At 36.5% G+C, this 22,635-nt stretch overlaps 1 protein-coding gene across 1 annotated transcript in view; it reads left to right on the forward strand.

Moving 5' to 3' along the window:
- LOC113235938 (protein singed wings 2) overlaps window positions 1-22,635 on the forward strand; it is a 117,064-nt gene that overhangs the window by 56,058 nt on the left and 38,371 nt on the right. The window contains exons 5-7 of the mRNA XM_026471860.1: window positions 7,103-7,276; window positions 18,074-18,232; window positions 19,613-19,813. Coding sequence (XP_026327645.1) covers window positions 7,103-7,276; window positions 18,074-18,232; window positions 19,613-19,813 — 534 coding nt within the window. The remainder of the gene's footprint in view (window positions 1-7,102; window positions 7,277-18,073; window positions 18,233-19,612; window positions 19,814-22,635) is intronic.

Raw genomic sequence — 22,635 nt, forward strand, 5'->3', positions numbered from 1 at the left:
TATTAATCTTAGAGCTAAGTCCAAACTCATGGTATCACGATTTCGTTTAACCAAGGTAAACAACTCTTTTATGGGGAACTGTATACATTTTTACAATAAGATTCCGGAGCATATATTAAGATTATCATTTCCTGAGTTAAAAAGTACATTAAAAATATTTTTATTGAAAAGTCATATTACAAAATTGAAGACTACGTGTTAGATAAAGATGTATGTAAAGACGATATGGCTCTAGAATCCACACAAATTTGACTCGAAGTGTATTCCATAGCATATAAGTTTATTTGAAAAGAGCAATCCCTGGAGTATCTTGCTCGTTCTTCTCAGGGATGTCAGCGTAGTGAACGAGCAGTAGCTTAAATGTGACGTTTTCGAGTGTAAATTTATTTTACTTATGGAATAAATGATTCTTTGACTTTGACTTGACTTTGACTTTGAATTTGACTTTAAAGCGAACAATTCTCATCAATCATTTACTCTATAACTCAAGATTTTACTAAATAATAATTTGACTTCAAAAGTCCTGAGGCTATTTCCTAGTATTGTAATCTAAGTTAAAGGGTTGGTATGGTAGAATTGTTGACAAAAATGTGTTATTATTGAATTCGCAGGTTTTCGCGATCGCTACACATTGGAAATGAATCTATTTTTCTGGATCCAAATCGTGAATATTTGCCTTTTCAAACACTTTTTTTTTAATTAAATAAATATGAGATAGTTACTTAAATTATTTTTTTTTATTAAATAAGCGTCCAAAAAAAACCGCTTTAAATCAGCCCAGCCGTTTAGGAACTACGATGCTACATAAGTTTTGTTTATAGTGACCTATCAACCTCTTGGTTACGCGGAAAGGACACTATAACCGGTGCAAGCGAGCCCGCACAGGGACCACCTAAGTCAGGTTCTAACAGTTCAGGTTTAATAGCAGTAGAGCTCCTTGTGAAAGAGTTCGTCCAGGGTAGTACTGCCACCTTACCTATTTCTGCCGCCAAGCAGTAATGTCAGCATTACTGTGTTCCGGTTTTGAATTGTAAGGGTTTTGGTGAAATTACAGGCACATGGGATTTGTCAACTTATGTCTCAGGGTGACGGACGCAGTGGTAGTGCCCTTCAGATCTCTGAGTAGCACTGTAACTGTTAAGGACAGGCGTGTAGCCCACCTTCAAGCGTACGACTTGTTCGTCCCGCCACTTTATGTTATAAAAAAAAACCTTAAATAAGCCTGTTTGCACGGACATCCGGTTTTCAGAAGGCTAATAAATGCCTCGAGTGAGGTGCACGTACAGCACCGTCCCAATTTTCCAGATAGGTACCGGATCTATAGGTACGCTCATTCCATTAGAAATCACCTTGACGTACAAATCGCTGACTATAATACCTCCGCACGTTATTGAAAACATTGGAACATATTGTTTTAACAAGTAACTTATGCAATGGTAGGAAATTGATATAATAAATGGTACTTAGTACACCAATGATATTTTAAATAAACATTGTATATGATAAATGTGAGTAAACATCTATTTACGAAGAGCAACCTTCTTCTTCTCAGGGGAATCCGTCTTACGAGTTATTTATGATATATTTGTATTATTTGTAACTATATGTATAAATAAGACATGGGTTCTATAGGGAATATTCAGTATCACGTGCAGAGTCTTCCCATGTAAATTTACTTGTACATAAAAAAGCCCTGTGTTTTTATCATTCGATTTGAAACGGCTTGTAATGTTCGTAATTTCGATTTGCCATACAGAAGAAAGATGTTTCGATTTGCCACAGTGTTAGATATTTTTTACTAATATAGTTTTGATTCGTAATATTTATTCACGAATTAATTTATTCTTGAAAACACCAAATAACATCAAAACCAACACTCGCACACACTACATCACCATGCGTCACGTTAAGTAGATACTTAACAGTTCTGCTAGTTATTCCAATTGGAAAAGAAAAAGGCATGGGTCGATTTAGGTATAATTATTAATAAAAAAATTTGAAAGCAGATCCCTACCAGATGAGTACATTTTTGTATGTTGCATGTTGCACATACTGTAAATGTGTAAGTTTTCCGACCCCCTACACGACCTTTTGCTTCTGAGCATCAAATAAGCAAAAGTAATGCTTGTTCTAAAATAAACAAACCGACCTCAAAAGTTCCTGGAATTACATCTATTTGCCAAATGTTATTGAAATCGGTTATCGGAAAATGCGTGAAACCGGATTCATCCCCTAGTTTGCCACCCTTAGAGGTGGAATAGTTTCTTCACTACTGAGGTACCCTCTTTCTAACAAAAAAATAATCATTAAAATCACAAATGCCGGAGATATCTCGTAACATACATAAAAAAAATACAGTCGAATTGAGAACCTCCTTCTGTTTTTGAAGTCGGTTAAAAAACGGAAACGCGTGTGACTGACCTGACTGACTCGCGACTGCAGCGCTTCTACGAACGTTTAATTTGAACGCGACTTAAGGAAAACTAGTACTGAACAACGGTCATTAAAAACAATTAAAGATACTAAAAGTCGTCGGCAAAATTAGCACTGTAGTAAAGCGTAGTACGGGTGACAGAGGAATTCAAACTTTCCAACCAAGCTTATTCCGTATAGTACAAGTTTATTGCTTGATACAACAGGTATTACAATACAACAGTCTGAGGTACAATAGGAAACGACTGCACCTTGGCTATACGTAACGGAAGTCCCATACGCCGTTCCAAATAAGAAGTGATTCTGGGTACAATAGGCATCTACGATTATATCTAGCTATGTACGATTTAAAGCGCTGTTCCAGATAAGGAAGCAGTACTATATGCGCACAAGGTATGTAGTAGGTTCCTTATATTATTTTCAAACCGCCGACAGTGGTCATTCCGCGAGGGAAAAAATCTTAACACCCCGATGTAGAATTCGCGATATCGACGCCAATGCCATCTGGCGGCGTGCGACGGAACCAATTTGTGTTTGTATAATAAGTGATTTGTTACAGCACCACAATTTAATAAGTCACAATTGTACTATATAACTACGATATAAGTCGGTTTTTGTATTCCTTATATGAGTACTTACATTATCACTCATCATGATATTGTACACGAAGTGTGTACTTTTATACGTATAATTTGGTCATAAAGTGTTCCAAGTATGCTGTGTTAACTTAATGATGTTCAAACAAACGTACGAAATTGCTTTTTCATTTGTATATGTTTTCATAGGCGCGTACAGAAACGCAATCAATATTAGTTCATTATTTTACCGGCTAGACTATTACTAGTATTTATTTGGTCTGTGATTATACCTAATATTTATATAACTTACAATACTACAAGGCATTTAGAAATGTTTGCAAATAAACTTGAATGAATTTAAATGTGTGAAATAATGATATGCTAGCATTACTTAGCTTGTTTATTTTTGTGTTCTTTTTGCCACAAACTAAAAATAAGTGAAATCCGTAATATGAAGTATGTAGTACCTATAAGCAGAATCTTATCATTCCGAAAGTGTTCTAGAAAGACTAGGTTGTATCTTGTGTTGTGTATACTGTGTCTTTAATGAAGGCAAACGGAACGGAAGTAACAAGATCATTACATATTATATTACATATATATAATATATACATATATAATACATTTTATAAAAAGGACAATGTGACGAAAACCAATAGCGTAACGAAAAATAGAATCAATAGCTATGAGACCATGTGATTTCGTCTGATGACCCCGAACTTTAGTCACATAGTTTTTGTTTACTTGTAGTGATAATTGTGCAGAAATACCAACACCCTTAGAATAATAACGCATAGAAACCTGGCCTGCACACGCTAAGTGAGGCAAGTTAGAGGCTTCCCAAAGGGCCTACACGAGCGTGCGGGCTGTCTGTGCTCAAGGTCAAATTGCACCGCGAACAGCTCAAACATTTTTGCTAATAATGACGAAATGTGCGGTAAATGGGTGTCAAAATAGAACAGGCAAACATAAAATGGACACTAACATCACATTCCACAAGGAAGTAACGCGTTTCAACTTGTATTTTTATATAAATATTCACTAAAACGGAAAATTAATTTCGTTGCAACAAGACACGAAAATGTTGCAAAGTAACGGATTTCTTTCTCTTCTTTCTCCCAATTTTGCTATTCTGTTTCAAAATAATTATATTACGTAATTTTTTGAGAAAACGCAATATCGCGACGGCTGCAGATTTTTTTTTATTCTAATGTAAGTGTGCATTTGACTTCCATTTCTGCAAGTTAAATGCGTACAAATGTTGTTTACAAAGAGCAACCCCCAGAGTTTCTTGCTCATACTTCTCGGGGGCATCTGCCTTACGAATGAGCGGTAGAGTTTAACCAATGTGACGATTTCTAGTGTAATAATGCTTACCTATGAAATAAAGATTATTTTGATTTTGACTCTGGGTATCGTTTACGGGGTATATGGGCGTGCTCATTACGAATATAGTACTTATTTCTAAATCCAAGATGGCGGACACAATTTAAAAAAAAAATGCAATGTGGGTATCCTTTTCGAGGTATTTGGGGATGCTTATTATGAATATGGCACACTTTTCTAAATTCAAGATGGCGGGCGCGATTTTTCGAATAATGGCAAGTTGGGAATCATTTTCGAGATATTTGGGGGTGCTCATTACGAATATAGCACTTATTTGTAAATCCAAGATGGCGGACACGATTTTTCAAAAAATGCCATATGGGTATCCTTCGAGATATTTGGGGATGTTCAATACGAATATGGCACTCATTTCTCGCTGGTCCATACAATTTAAGTAATTTCCAACTACTCGGGAAAATTTGTTACGGGTGTAATTTTTTTCTCAAATTTAAAATATTTATTTTGTGAAAGTTGTGTATCATCAGAATGATGACCAGCTTAGGTATGATTGGCTCATTTTGTGACGATCTGTTTACATTTTTGTTAAAATATATGTGTCTGTTTGCTACATGGTTAATCAAGTTCGTCAGTTTTGCGCACGTGTATGAAATTGAGTTTCATTATATTATTTGCTAATCGTGATTAGAGAGAGCATAAATGGCTTTCTCACCCGTAAATATAATTCAGCTGGTAATAACATCATATTTTACAAGAATGTTTTTAGTATCATTATTATGTTTACGTTTACGTGTACACGAGACATTTCTTTATTTAACAGCAGTTATTGAAAAAAGTTGATTACTGACTATCGTGGTATCGAGTGCCTACTTAGTTTATTCGCTAAATAGATTTTATTATTTTAGAGCAGGTAATACCGAATGGAGTTGTCAGTGTCAGTTTTCGGCGGCAAAGAAGAAGTTTGACAGGTGGTGTGACACTTACAAACCCATAGGCTCTAAATTTAACTAATTTTAACGTTATTATTCACCGCCGGCTTAACGAATTGATAACAAAGAACGTATAGACCAATTATCAAATAATTCCTAACACAATTAGTGACGAGACAATTTTCCACAACGTCTCCCTGTACGGTTATACTCCGACATAATTTGAAATCACAAATAAAATTCGTTACAATTAGACTCTCGGTACAGCCCATAACCTATAACATAAATCAGTATTATTATTTACATTTTTGAAGATTATTAATACGGGAGAGATGATATAAGTGTCAATCATATAGTAATAAAAGGAAGACATCGAGAGGAAGCTATTAAGTACCTATTGATATCGAAGACGGGATTCTGCAGGATTATAATATCACGGATAGTTGCAATGGAATTGCATGATTTAATTCCACCTTCTCTTTTTCATCATCGGGAGAGAAGACATAAGTTGGGTTTCCACCCCCTATGTTGGGGATATGCCAAGAAATCGCACGAAGCGTTTCGCTTCCACATAAAGCGAACGGCTATGGAGTGGAATTCCCTGCCTGTATATTTATTTCCCGAACGCTATAACTTCGACCTTTTCAAGTCGAGAGTGAGTAGGCATTATTTAGGTTCATTTCACACCGGCGCGGCGCAGAGTCAAAGCGTCCCGTCGGCGTCGCGGCCTGTTTTTCAAAGTACAACGCATGGTGACTTAGTAGCGCGTCGTCGCGCAACGACCCTCGCATTACGTCTCGGCCACGAAAATATCGACACGATTGTGATGAAAATACATTAATACATATATATATATATATATATATATATATATATATATATACTTATACTTTATGGCCTTTTCGGTATATATATAAAAAGTACTAAATATATATATATATTATGTACTTTATGGCCTTTTTCCCTTTTTCGGTAAGCAGATCCCACAACCTTTCACTTGCTACGGTTCTGACACACATCTTTCGCCTCATCAATTCGTATAAATGATTTCATACATACGCATCGGTTAAGGGTACTCTTGACTTGGGCCTTTCTTTAGGATGTCTTCAATTTTTGTCGTGGTGAATGTTCACTGATCCCACGGCGCCGACTCAACCGGCGAGAGGGAAACCCGGAGGGGTTTTAGTGGGGTAGGCCCTCCAGTCTGGAGGGAGAGTCCCCACATAACCCCTGAGTCTCATTGGGCTCAGGGGTATCCATAAAGATTCCCCTCTGTCAAAAAAAAAAAAAAGGATGTCTTCAATTTGGTCATGGTAAGTTCGTCTTGGTCGGCCCTTACCAATTTGCTGCTCACATTCGCCTTTTATATCTGTTTCGTCAATCTTCTTCCATTTATAACCTAAGTACCCCTATCTCTATCTTTGTAACCTTTTTTCACCTGCAACGCTCTCTTATCATCCTAGCCATACTTCTCAAAGCGCTCACTTCTACTGCGTTAATTCTACTTTCGTATTTCGTCTGGCAAACCCTTCATTGTTTACTATTAATTACTTATAGTAAGGGAAATTATCTTTTTAAAACAATGTAATTGGTGTGGTTGTAGGGCACATTATTTATTATGTTTTGACTCTTCTATGACTCGATATATCCTTCAACCTATATTATTTCAGTAGTGTGATGAAAACTAATCTCTTTCAAAACACCAGACAGAGACATTGAGACCAGGCAATTAGTGTAGCTAATAGGATAGCTAGTAATAGTAAATAGATAGGAACCCATCGAAATAAGGGTTGATTCAGATAGTAAACATTTTAACAGACACTGCGCCGAACGTGTCCGGATCCGTGCTCATGTGCAATGACGAACGTGGTAGCAGATCGCAACGGAGGACTCATACCGATCATCACTGTGGATTGCAAATCGAAGCAGTTGGAAGAGCCCCCGGCAACTTTGCCTCCTGGCACGACGACGCTGCGCCTTGAGGGGAACAAGGTAAAATGGTACGCTCACTTTTTGATGTTAGGTAGACGTAGTTTAGATAGAATTTTGTTATTGTAAGTCGTAAATCATGATATAAAGAGTGAGGAAATAAGGTAGTCCGCGTATAGAGCAAACAATGTCTGTGACTCGACCATCAATTTTCTAGTCTAGTCTAGTTAGTCTTAAAGTGCTTTTCCACCGGCGAGGCGAGACGAGACGAGGCGAAGCGAGAATTGAAATCTGGCCGACCTATTTCCACCAAAAATTGCCATCGCAAGTTCGTGCGAGCAGGCGCCGTCTCACGCAAGCACTCGCGAGCTCGCGCTAGAGTTACGTGTAGTGGAGACACAGTGCTATTCAATTCGTCTAGCGATAAACACACCGCTAAAGTATTATGTCCCGCAAATTCTTATTATTGAATATTTTAACGGAAGATGAATCGGATGAAGATACTGTAAGAAGAAATAATCGTGTTGTAATATAAGCTGTTTGTACCTCTAAGATAAAATAAATAAATAATAAATAAAATTAAAAAGAAGTTTTTCGAAAATATTTTTTTTTATATAATCTTTTATCCCAGGGCACATATTACGAACTAGCAAAATACACATAAAAAAGTTTACAACTGGCGCTGGTATGTTTACATTATATTGCAACTATATTGTATATATAGGTGGCGTGATTACATATTTATGAACAGCACAAAGTATATATATATATATAGTTATATTTATTAATTTGCCAGTTATTCTCCTCTTCTTACAGAGATGATAGAGTGTAAGGTTCGTAGATATGAATTAACCTTTCACTACTGTAGTTACGTTTTGGAGAAGGATTCACTAAATTTAAATACTTTTTTCAATTAAGACAAAACTATATTTATATAAAGAACTTATACGACAACGGTCCAACAGACTGGAAAGTGTCGAGCAATTGAATGTTCAGTAATCGGATGTTAGCAATCGTATTGTCTGGAGTCGCAGCTCCAGTCCTTATATAATAAGGGATCGAACAATGGAATATTGCGCTGGTTACTTTGTAACGCAGTTCTCGGTTTTTCGATAAGAAGTCGTAAAAAATGTTATAAATTATAACCTTAATGAGTCGTGGTGTGATTTTACTGCCTGAGTAATTCTAAGTAATTACACATACGTGATTTTTGCAACATTCCAAAGTTTTTACGATTCATGTTAACTATTGCACCATCTTGCGACATATCGGATTTTAGGGTACCATCATCATATAACTACATTTTTTGAAATATCTAATATTTACATAATATCGAAAATGTGTAAACACATTTTAAAACACGTTGCATTGAAATGTAAACACACTTCAATGCATGCGACTGTTTCCCACAATCTCGCAATTGACGTCAATAGCCATCGCGAGCACGCGCGAGCACGCACGAGCGCGCGCGAGCTTGCGCGTTGTATTACGAGACATCGTTATTTTATTTTTGATTTTATCGTGTTTCCATTGCAGAGTTAATAAAGAGTCTATGTAGGCAGCAATACGGTTCAATGTTACATCTACAAATATTTCAAATCTCGTCTCGCCCATCCTCGTCAATCACGACCATTTCCACCGAAGATGCTCTAGGAAAGAATTGATACTTTGTCATACAAGTTTTAAAAATTCTCTCGCCTCATCTCGCCTCGCCTCGCCGGTGAAAATACACCCTTAGAGCGTTTGCGCACTACGTCCGATTCGTATCAAGGGGTCTACTCTCGATCTCCGTTCGACATCCGTCCGAAACAATTTCTGTCAAATAAGTAATATTCGACAAAATTAAAAGACAAGTATCCAGTATGAAGCTTCATTTGCATCACGCGTCTTTTCATTTGGCCAAGTATTGCTTATTTGGCAGTAACAGTTTCGGACGTATGTCAGACGGAGATCGAGAGTAGACCCCCAGTTCCGAATTCGAGAATAGAGGGTCCGAAATGGCACATGGATCATTTTATCTCTAGATCTACAAGCGATATTAATTTTTTCTCGGATTCAAATAGGACTTAGTACCTACACAAGCGATATCCGAAGTGGGTCCGAGTTTTCTAGATTTTTTATTGTCTCGGATTCGGAACCAATACGAATCGGATGCGGTTGGCAAACGCGCTTATACTACTAATTAGTATAGTAGTATCACTTCACTACTGAAAACCGGCCGCCAGTTGGTGTTATTATTATTATTATATTTGTTGTCCTAGCATGCTATAAAAATAGTCAACAAAATTCGCAGCCGAGAGACAGAGGAGACAGAATATTGACCTCTTTCAAACCCCTCCACACAACCTGAAAGTTGGATGAACTTAAACAGTCAGATAATATTGAGACTAAATACAGGGTACAGGGTATAATAAGATAAGTACGGTCACTCCAGCGCGGCTTGTATGTGTTGGCGCGGTTTATAAAACTGATGTTATTTTCCATTTAAATGAATTGAATGTTCCTAAAAAAATATTTGTGTATTGAATCGTTACATTTCCAACAAAATTAAGTAAAAGTTATTGAGATATTTAATTAAGATAAGGGGTCGTTTTACCGGCGCGACGTCGTAAAATAAACAAAGCTAAAAAGGTTCTATTTTAAAAGTTACATAATTGTTGCTACTGCCAACGGTGTTGCTCTTGGTACTAATTGATTGATCATTAATGATACCGTTTGATGTAGATACTTAATCACCGTGAATACCTTTCTCTGTTAGTTATCCCCTGGTGTTCGAAGCATTATTTAGTATTTATTATTAGTATAGAGTATTTATTGAACGACTTTCTAAAAACACGAACAACTTTAAAAAATATTAATAACGCAATAATAAAAATAACACACACACTCATAGTCCCACTAGTGAAACCCTGTACCGTGGGTGCCATGGCCACAACATAGACAACCATAAATGGCACCCAAACTCACGATAGAAGTAAATGTAGGCCATACAAATATTTCTTCCGGCCCGGGAATCGAACCCGGGACCTCTGCGTGGCATGGTAACTGTCCAGACACGGAAGCAGCAAAAAAATGGAATGTAAAGTTTCCATAGGTTTTATTATTTATTTAGAAACCTGCACTACTAGATGCCGTGTAAGTGATGCCACACACATATAGGTATAACACATACCTCACACACGTCACAACCAACGATATGATTTCAACGTATTAATTTGCTTGCGGTGGTGTGGCGTGCCGACGCAATGCATTTAGCCCCTATACACACTCACTCCATCGCGCGTGATCAAGAGTGTACAGGATTGCGTGTGGGAAAGCCTGCATGTGCAATCGTGCCCAATTAGCTGTTTGAAAGTTTTTTAAGCTAACGATCTTTCTCGTGCTCATTTTTATTATACGAACGCTCGTCCGTTTTGTCCGTTTTAACCTTGTAACGTACGATTGCGCGCGTGACTGACGAGTGCAATCGCGCAGTCTTTCCCTTTTCCTTCCAACATATACGCGTGCTCAATCGCGCGGGATTCCTGTATCACGCGCGAAAGAGTGTCTGTTCAAGGCTCTCTATTGTGTGGTATCGCTCTAAGGGAGTCACCATACTTTTTAATAAAGTTTTACGTGCACGTAATTAGAGAGAAAAAATGCATGTTTCACGTTGGCAGTCCGAGCGGAAAACTGTCTGACCGGCTCAAGGCAATTTCCCGTTAATGAGTGTGCTGACTCCTTTACGAGGTTGCGGGCTATTATAATATAATCCTGTACTCTATTCTTCTCTCCATCTCCATAATCTCTGCAGATTACCCGTACAGCTATTGTAAAGACCACGTCGAGTTTGTAATCATTGAATATTAACAAGTCTACTTATTGAGTGGATCAACTATTCTATATATTCCTTTGTATTCAATTAGCATTAGAAATAGAGAATTATGAACAGTGAATAGAAGGTTTAATATAATTGTTCCTCGATTTTGCAATGTTCAAAATACGTTGGAGTTTTTATTTGTCAAAAAAAGTCATTGGGGCAAGCAATATGAATATATTTTAATATGAAACGGATTCACTCTGTAATTAGTTATTTGTTGTAAGAAAATTTTATAAGTGGACAGTTTTCTCGATTGTTCTTTTTTTATCATTAGGGTTTTGTTTTTACCGTAAATCTGTCTTTACTTATGAAAATATCTTAGAGGATTAAAAAAAAAATCAAAATATACAGCTCTAAGTGACATTTGATAGTCTCTTTGTTATCAAAGTCGTGTCTATTCAAAAAATTTTATGAAGACCGAAACAAGTGAAGGAGCTACTCCGTCCGCTGTCCGGCGACTACAATGGATGAGGTAACACATCCCAACCTACTGCTAGATTTTGACGGCTTTTTAAAGTATCTGTCTGGTTGAGCATAATCATAATGAAATACTACACCTTTACGAACATAATGAAATACTACACCATTACGGATCACTAGTTGTCAGCGGTTTGTATGAATTATAAACTTTCTCGCGTATTCTTAAAATTCGCGCTACAATATTATTCTAAAACGTCCATAGGCGATATAACTTTTACAATTAAAAAAAATATTTTTTGTTTGAAGATGGTTATTAGCAAAAACCGTAGGGATTTTTTGGCTAGCCCATTACTTTTTTACTTTATAAGTTTCGAAGTAGAAATAATAATATTTAACAATAATAGTTCTAACCATGTTCTAACTTATATAAAACAAAAAACTGACCTTGAAATTTTGTGGAATGACTTCTATTTGCCAAGTTTTATTGAAATCGGTTAATGGAGAGTGGATGTAATGGATTAATCCTATCTAATTTGCTAACCTTAGAGGTGAAATATTTTCTTCAAATTTAAATGGAATCGCGATTGGCGTACTCCTTTTCCAATAAAAAAGAATCATCGAAATTGGTTCACAAATGTCGGAGTAATTTCGTAACCTTTTTTTTATAATACCAAGTGACGGGACGAGCAAGACGTGCTATTGGTGGTAAGCTACACGCCTGTCCATAACAGTTGCATTCAGAGCTTCAAATCGTGAAGATCTGGGGGACACTTCCACTTCGCCTGTCACCCTGATACATAAGTTGACAACACCCATGTGCCTGTAATTTCACCAGCACCCTTACACCTCCAAACCGCTACGCAGTAGTGGTCACATTACAGCTTGGCGGCATAAATTGGTTTCCCTGGACGAACTATTTCACAAGGAGCTCTACTGCTACTAAAATTCGTTTTATTTCGATCGTGACAATGATTTTTGCGCCTTGTTATCAAGAGCAAAATCATACGCCTAATTACACTGTGTAAATCTTCAGAAGCAACCTGTCTCCATTATTCCTTTAGGAGACATATAGGTACATTATTTGAATAAACTAGCACGTTCATTTTCCGCTCTATCATGAAATACACTTGATAATTCTAAGACAGATGCTTTGTATAGGCGATGTCGCAATTAGTATAATGTTTCATAATAAGTGCTTCGTGCCGTGAAATATAAACAAGGTACATAATTCTGTATACCTAATTATTCATTTTGTTTAGGTGAGCAACTTGAGTATCGTGAAGTACAAGTATACACTAATAACGCTTACGTGAACCCGTTGCGAGAAATGTGACGCCATACTAATTACAGGATGTTTTATAATATTAATAACACATGAAAGTAAAAATACACAACTTACGTAAGGTAAAAAGCACATAGTAACATAGTTATAGTAAACGGCATAAAGTTGAATTTAAATACAATACGAAAATACTTATTTCACTTTAGAATTTCGTGATTTGCATATTGTTAGGTAAATAAATAATTTTCATTCTGAGGTTTTCTTAAGTTTGTAAATAAAGCCGATCTCAAAATTTGTGTGATTAGCTATTAACAAAATTTTTTTGAATTGAAATCCGTCAGCGGAAAGTGGGATAAATGCAGTAAACCGGACTCATCCTCTAATTTGTCAGCCTTAGCGCCCACTTACATGAGGAGAAAGTTTTCCTCGTGTAACTGGACGACAAAGGCCGTCGCGTGGCTACCGCCCAGTTACTACGTCTTCATGTACATTAATGGCGAATCTGAATTCTATTTACTAGGCAACAACATTTAAATTCCTCTGAATAATACAACCGCGCGGTCGTCGCGCGGCCGCCGCGTAGACCAAATTCAAGCCAGTCTCGCCCGCGTGCCCGGGACGCTTATTTAAGTTAAAACGTAAAAGCTAAAAAAATAAAGCGTATTTTGCCATGACAGCTAGGCGCACGCGGTCGCCGCGCGGCGGCAACGCGGGTTCCACTCGGCGACCGCGTGGCCAATAATATTTATGGCCACGCGGTCGCCGTGTGGAATATTTTCTTCAAATTTGTATGGAGGCACTATCGATGTACGCTTTGCAACAAAAATAGAATTATCGAAATCGGTTCACAAATGTCGGAGTAATTGCGTAACATGCGCACACAAAAAATGCAATCGAATTGAAAACCTCCTTTTTAAATCGGCCTAAAAATAAGTGTATTTAGTGTTGCTCAATATCATTCTTAGACATATCTATGGTCTTAGATTAGGATTTGTGCAAGATTTGAGCAAGAACAAAACTGAGTCTAAAAAATCAACTAATGATCCGACGCGAGAGGCACGCGGCGTCCTCGTGCGGGTCATAGCTTGTATGTAATTTTATGCGCAGGTTTAGCATATTATGACTAATAATGATGATAAAAATATTGCAAAGTATTGTATATACGGTTTCGTCATTTGGTTGGCCTTCACTATAAATATGTACTCAAAATGTCTGAGAACAAAAATCTAGAACACTGTCATTTTTTGTAAGAATTGTAGAATATCATAGTTTGATAAGTAGTAATAGGTAATTTGATAGACTTACGAGACCAAGACAGGGGTTTGTCCCGGGGTAGGTCTTGCGTTGGCCAACACTAATTGTTTCGCGTAACAAACTGAAAGTTATGTAAAAAATCGACTTAGGTTGGATACGGTAAACTAGAGAAAAAACCTTTTAATTTATTAAAAAGAGAGTAAAACTGATTCATTTTATGATCTACCTCTGTCGATCCAACGTGTTAAGTATATTGGATTTTTCAAAACTTTATTTAAAACACACTATAAATATCGTGAGCTAATAAATAAATTACTATACCTTTCCCCTGCAATAACTCTATTTAACACCTGCCTGTCTTTTTCTTGTGAAAATTGCGTAAATATGGGTTTGTTTGACTTATATTTTTCAAATATTTAGGTTTTTTCCCTATTTATTAAGGTGTAACATTATACTTTTATAATAGATAAAGCAATCAAGCTGGCTGATGCCCCGTCTTGTGTAGCATTGTTTGACTGTGTGTTTTGTACTTGTGTGTAATAAAAATTATATTAAATATTATTATTATTAGTATGTTATGTACATGTTCTCGCGATTATCTCTTTGATTCATATCCATGTATACAACAACAGACATGTAATACATAGAACAGAGGTTCCCAAACTTGGCCCCCTGAATTCCTAATATGGATTTTTTACAAAATCATCAACTTTAAATGTGTTTTTGTCATCTAACACATTGCTAATCACTTTCATAAGTTTAGCTGTAGACTGAGAATCTTTACAAAACTGAAACACATGTTCAAATGCTGTAATATAGGATGTGTTACTACTTAATAAATAAATAAGTTTTATGCATTAATCTGACCGAATATTCATAGCACCATCTTTTTTTTTGTGATATCTTTACTACATAGGTAATTTATATATGTCTATTATAAGAAATGAAATTACATAATAGTAATGTGCCATACGACCACACCAATTGCCTGATCTCAAACTAGGGAATTCCCTGTACTATGAGTATCAGACCAACGGCAATTCACTTAGGGGCACTTCCCAGAAAACCCAGACTAGAACTAATTTACAAAAGTTCATTTACAAAACCGGGAATCGAACCCGTGACCGCCGCATCCAGCGCCCACAGTGTAAATCGTTAGGCCCCCGAGGTCGTCGAATAGTTACTATCCGTGTAATGCGGATTATTCCATTTATGGACAGCCAACATTTTGATCACGATTAGCCTTAAATAGGATTCATCTCCACACCACCATGAACGTCTTATGTACCGCCTATTTTTTTTTGGCGATTTGGACCCCTTGTTGGAGGTTGGAGTGTACACTCCAGTACTCCTGGGGGTTGATATAGAATACTTTACGAATCATCGATATAGAATGCTTTTGATGTAAATACATATTATGATTCTGAGAAGCATGATGAATACATACACAACAAACGGACAGCGGTATCGAAGTTGTTTTTTATCGCCCTTTATTACTGTAAGTACCAAATATTATACACGCGCTTCGTAAGCATTAAAGCGATATTGGAGATCACGTATTAGCTAACAACGTAAATACGATCCCTCTGTCCTTTATAAATGCCGAATGTGTCGAATGAACGTCGGTAGATATTTATTTGTGTCTTTACGTAATGTAGATTAATCTTTTCTCACCGTTTTATTAAATTCTGCATGCGATAGTAGTGATTTTCACACAATAACACAATAATTGCTGAAATTAATGTGTTATTCTCGAGCAAAGACAATACCGAACCATTAGGCGCTACATGCGCCTTTTTGTACTTCAACAGAAGTGCAAAACGGCGCGTCTAGCGCCTATTTAATTTTAAATTTTTACTTTTGCATTCAGGTGGCTAGCAACGTTTTTTCTTTGGATGGCTAAACTTACTCTCTGGTCACCAGAGGCATCAACTGCAACTGGACGTGTGACGATACTGACCTCTTTTGTCGTCACCTTTTTAACATCCTCTTTTCCAGTTCCTAGACACTTATTTTTTAAATTTTGAATCGTTATGAATTCCCTCTTCCTTCACAATTCTTACGACGTCATTCCCGTCAAAATTCTTGGAACGAGAGCACGTGTCCGTAAATCACAAATCTCCTCCAATTCGTTATTGTTAAACTTAACGTCGATTACGATTAAAATTAAATAGTATATAGGCCCTTTTGGGCCTTCCTTTTCCTCTTTTATCATCTCTTACAATATATATAACATTCAGTTAATTTTCGGCTGTGGAGCAGTGGAGTGTAAGGATTTTTAGGATTCAAGAGAACATATGGCGACTTATTACTATGAGTAATCGGGTTTTGTTGTTTAATTTGTGCACAAAGACTTATTCTAACGCGGAAATATTTAAAAATATACCTTACCTTTAGCCACTTTAAGCTTTCCAGAGCCGCTTTAGTGTTGCCGTCTATAAGTAGGAAATATGACCACAACAACATCACACGAAAATATTCGTCAGTCCTCCTACGAAGGTTATGACAAATCGTAGTATTAGACAGATGTTCTTTTTGTTGAAGGAAAATATAATGTAATTTGTCATTATACGTTTATATTCTTTGCTATTATACTACTATTAATTAATTGACTATCCGTACCTCATCGAGTTTTTAAATTTTCGCGATTGTTACAAATATGAAATGAAACTATATTATTATATAGTTTTATTTCAATAAGTATGGTGTAGCTACCTTTAAGAATAGAATAAATAGAATACGTTTATTTGCCAGAATACAGATTTATACAGATCTTGAGTAAAATTAGGTACATCGTATTCAACCTGCTCGCAGGTGTGCAAATGCTAATGGCATTTCATATTTGTCTCTACAATTATTACATTTGCATTTCGAATTAATATCAATTGATATTTGTAACTACTAAATATTCTTAATTATTTTAAAAGCAATGTGTCAAAAGCTATTTTGTCAATTGTGATTTAAAAGTAAGTCCTTGTAGTGATTTAATTACTTTAGATATCATGTTCACTTTCCTATTAAATAAATGAATAAATAGTTGTTTTTAAGATATAAAATAGTCACTCTTAAATGCAGTAATTTTATCTCATTTGAAAGTGACAACTCTGAAAAAATAAAAATCAATGCCGACGCAATATTTCACGTAATTAGTTAGTGTTAATTTTAGGGTTTGTAGAAAACAGCTAACGTAACCGCTTCTGTGAAAATCACTAACTTAATTCGGCAGAGTATGAAGATAAAAGATAAAAAAGCCCCTAGTGCGGGGCTATGAGTGTGTGCGCGTGATTATTATTATAATAAATATTAATATCATATATAAACTGAAATAAAATGTGGACGTCACAAAACACTATGCGATCCCGCATTTTCAGTTCAGAGAGTACTGTGATATATGTGAGCTTATATAATATCGATCCTAATTTGTATGTATGCCAATTTATGAACCCAATCACCGATGCTTGTTTCTTTTTATAATAGGCTTCTTTACTTAATTAACTTGGTGAAAATGAAGCCAAAACTGTACAGTCGTGTAAACATCACCCTCCCAACGGTAATGATGTTTATGTGCGATAGCGTGTGTGGTAATTTTTGAGTGACTATTTTTTTGCACGATGCTCAAATGAGGTTAAAATCAAAACATATTGCCACACCTTATATACGTGCAACCTGTGGAGCAATAACACAAAAGCCTACAGCGCCTTGCGTGACCAAATCAACAACGACCTCGGGGGACTGCAGGGGCTGCCTCGACACTGTAGCGCCCTAGGGATGTTCGCGGAGGTTAAAGTGGAGTGTTTTCAGGCAGTCGTTCACGAAAGTGTGGAATTCCTGTCGGTCAGAATGAAGAAGAGAGTTGGGCAGCAGCAACAGTCTTCTTAAGGTCTAAATGTCCATCCTTTTTCATGAAAATGAACACTTCATTCTACTGACATTGTAGTAAACACCTACTATTTGGACTTGTACTGTACTGTTCATATAATTTAATTTTAAATAAGCAAAAACGCTTACAAATTCGGAAATTTATGAGTCTTTATAATTTCTACAGATAAACACAATAAGGAGTATAATTCAGAACCCACACTATCAGAAGCTGGCAGACTTGTATCTGGACAACAATAGTATATCAACAGTGAAGGAACTGGAAGGATCTGAATGGTTCACCTCTTTTCGAGTGCTTAGCTTGAAAGGGAATTTGCTTAAACAGGTAAGTAAATATTCATATAAGAATTTAGCCGTCACTACGAGGGCTACCAATCAGATACCTGTGCATACGGTGCTGGTGGTACTGTAGGGTTAGCACGACAGGGCGCGTCTTGCGTGAGAGCGACATAAAGCGCGAGATCTCTATGCAAGAATAGCAGTATCTCGCGCTTTAGGGTCGAAACACAAAACAGCGAATCGGCGCGATGATAATTCGCAACGCAGAAAACTACGACGCGAATTGCTGCGTTGCGATTTCGTGCGGCATGGCTACGGTTCTCACTGCTACGGTTCGGGTGACCATTTCTTCGACGATCATCAACCGTACTGAACGTATTTTTTAAACTAGGTAGCGACATGGATCGTAAAAAGAGTTTTGTACTGCTGTTATTGATAAGAAAGTATAGGAAAAAAACACAAAGAAGATTAACATCGCAAGAATGCGCGATGTGGAAAAATTCGCAAATTCTTGCGATGCGTTGTGCGAGCTCGTACATTTCTGCGATGCGACACCGCATCACAGTTTTGCATTTCGACTCTTATGTTGCCCTCGCGCCCAGTCGTCCGAGCTTTACAGATATCAAACAATCGCGACATAGAGTTAAATTTGCATTATCAGAAATCAGTCGAGTTTTAGTAAAAATTGCGTACCGAGCGTTATGTACTTTATGTAACAACAAAATATACCGAATTTAGATGAGAGGTAATTTTTTTTTAAATTTTTTTTACTGTTTAAAATTCTACACCTGGGATGGGACAGGTGCGAGCAACTCAATTATACTACAATAACAATTTTATTGTTAATGTTCAGAAACTTAAAAAGCGACAGTTTGTGTAATTCAGCCAGTTAAATTTTTGACTCCTATGAATCACACAATTTTTCGCCTGCTTGAACATAAGCACGTTCAACTCCAGAATGAAATAAAAATAAGTGCGTAGGATCCTTTGAAAACATGCTAAGTGGCTCACGTTTCCTTGCTCTCAATTCTCTTTCCCAATTATTTAGTTATACCCTGACTAGTATTTCGAGACACGGATTTTTTATCATTGTTCACAAAATAGCATTTACGACCTAGAGCGAAACATTTACGGTCTAGAGCGAAAATTAACGCTATTACAAGAGACGAAGATATGCAAATTGGTTAAGATATTTTTGTATTTTCCCTTCATTTGCCTAAACGATTTTAAAGAAAATAATTTCAAATTAGGAGAAATTTGCTCAAGTTTTATATGTACTAATGAAATTTGAAGAAAAATTTGATTAGTCATTTCCACTTTGTCGAATATTCTTGTCGAAGAAATGTCGAAGAACTTTATCGTATTGTATACTATACCGAAAACGACTTGGTTATTATGTGCAATTTATTAGATATTGTCCTTTCAGATCCCAGTATACGCGTTTGACAAAGCACTTCAAAGTAATGTAAATATAATGCAAGTGTTTCTTGGACATAACCCTTGGAGGTGCGACTGCCACTTCATCCCGCGCTTTCAGAGTCTTTTGCTCAAGTACAAGAGGATCATACGAGATTTTACAGATGTGCGCTGCTCTAGTTCTGATGACAGCAGTTTGTCTCTGGTACAGGTAAGTGTCATAAGAAAATTCAGGGCCTGAATCATGCTAACGCTGAAAACTTTTTTCTTTTTTTTTCTTCTAAAAACTGATCGGTTATAAAACGATCAACAACCACCATTAGTTAATGAGACCGATGAGTTATATTTTAAAAAATACATTCGAATGTAAAGACTCTGGGTTCCAGATTGTATAGTCTATTCTAATCCATTTGGAACAAAAAGTAAGCAAAACTGTTTGTCTAAAATTCTAAAGTAATCACTCAATAAATCGAATAAGTAACACTTTCACGTATATTTCGAAGATTTCGACTTGATATATCATCACTTTTTCCAACAATATTCATTTGAATAGCATCGTAAAATCGTATTTGAAAAATGGTAGTCTAAAAGTGAGGTTATTATTCATCTATACTTCTATGACTTGCCAATCAATGGTTGCATATTGCTGTTCGAAAAAAAAAACATTCGGTTCAATCAATTAAAGTTTAGTAATCGATTATTAAATCGAACATTTCAATCGCAATCAAATGAGTATTTTTAGTGTAAGAATTTGAAGGGGATTTAAAATGAAGATTGCGGAATTTTTAAATATGCTTATATAGGTTATGTAATGAAAACAGCTATTATGACTCAATTGAACAAATCGATTTATTCAATTAATTAATCGATTTGTAGTTGGCTTTACAATTAGCCATAACTAAACCGTCTAAGGTCGGGTCACTTTGTTTACTTTTTGTTTAAAATGGATTGAAACGAAGTATAATTGCCATAACAGCACGTTTATGCAGGACAAAGACTCTTCTATTACCGTCGGTAATGCCGTATGTCATTAAAATATAAAAGTAGCCAAAGTAAACCAATTTAGGGCTTTTTGCGTTTAACTGCCTCCGTGGCCGAACGGTTACCACACCGGACTGCCACGCAGAGGATCCAGCTTCGATTCCCGGGCCTGGAGAAATATTTGTATGGCCTACATTTATTTCTCTCGTTAGCTTGGGTGTAACTTGTGCTTGTCCACGGCACCCGCGACACAGGGTTTCCCTAGTGCGGAGCTATGTCGAGTGTGTGTTATCATTAAAAAAAATCCTATTTTTTAATCCAGAGATGAGCTGTTTCGATAACTGAGTTATTTATGGACCCTGTTGCAATTCGGAATTGAAAGTTATACCTAAAACTACGACTGTATCTGCAACGTTACAGTTTTCGTGCTTCTGACTATATATTTGTGCTAACATTAGGTGAAGTTAATTGCACAGTGGTTTTGTCTCATTATGGAGCAGGTTATTAACTGCAACCCATTCAACTAACTTAGAAATAGCATTATTCACATCATCATGCGTCGTAGGTACAAACCTTTTAATTTTAAATAATAAGGAAGTATCATCATCAAACAGTATTATTTAATTATTTATTTGGCAAACCAACAGAGTTACATACAATGCTTATACTAGGGGTTACATTCTGCATTGTTCTTATATGCATTCCAGTTACAGGTAAGCTCATTACTCACCCAAATGCTGACTTAGAAAGTTATAAAAACTATAAATATTTATAATTTTTGAACATGATAATTGAAATAAATTTACGAAAATTAAATTAAATTTAAATAAATAATAAAATTAAAAATGAAATATAATAACATTAACTGCAATAACATTTCATTGTTTCTTAGTGCACAAGTGTAAACCAAGCAATATAGTTAGTTATAAAAAAACATAAATCCAAACAATCAATTAATGACTTTTTATGGGCATGAAATTATCTCATGTTCCACACCTTTCTTTTGACTAGGTAAGTCATTAATATAAACTAAAAATAGACCTACAACGACGAGGGCCATCTATATGCTAATTGTAGACTGATAATCTCGTACCTTCGACATCGACTCACTGTGCATAGGGCACTCAAATACGATTTAAGAAGGTTGAGGTCACGGCCCGCAACTCGATAATGGCGAAGTTTCCCAGGCAGAGTACTCCTAGTAAGTAGAGCCTGCGAATAATAATCAGGTGTCCTTTGTTAGTTTTCCCTTTAAATAACTTCTACGTTTATACTGACATTTAGTTCAGCTTAACAATAGCTTCTATACATAGTGTTTTGCTAATTAAAGATTGTAATGTTGCATAGGCTACCCCAGCAAAATAAAATAATGTTTTATTAATATTAAGTGAATGTTTTAATGATTTTTTTGTTTAACTGCCTCACACTGTCTGTCGGCGTCGACTCCGCGGCTCACCACGAGCGCCAGAGCCGCACCAAACAACACGACCGACCAACGTTACCTGACCCCCGCGACCCCACAGCCCCCACACCAACAGCAAAACATCACAACTCACCATTTAACCCCACACCAACAAACACCGCCCATCATCAACCGTATACCAACCCAGTAAGACCCACACGAACCACAACTCACCAACCAACACCAAAACTCACTCAGAAACATAATGACATAACTCCTTCACGCTGCCAAACCATTCTCGCACATAAACCGTACCATCTAAGGTCCACACTCCCACTGAACGATTGCGCCAGAACCGCCAATAACTATCTACTCAGAGATCCCAGATTCGATTTCCGGGCCGGGAGAAATATTTGTATGGCCTACATTTTTATTTCTCTCGTGAGTTTGGGTGTAATTTGTGGTTGTCTATGTGTCCTGTGGTTTCTTTAATGCGGGCAGAGAACAAAAAAGTAACGAAAACGGATAATCTCATTTATAATGGTCGTGAGTTGTGCAATGTACGGCTGTTTATCATTATATAAACGGGATAAAGAGACGAGTTTCTTTCGTTTTTCGAAAGATGAAACGAAGCAAATAAAAAAGACTAT

Source organism: Hyposmocoma kahamanoa, unplaced genomic scaffold (assembly GCF_003589595.1).
Source record: "Hyposmocoma kahamanoa isolate Upper Pololo Valley unplaced genomic scaffold, ASM358959v1 88, whole genome shotgun sequence".
Lineage (NCBI taxonomy): Eukaryota > Metazoa > Arthropoda > Insecta > Lepidoptera > Cosmopterigidae > Hyposmocoma > Hyposmocoma kahamanoa.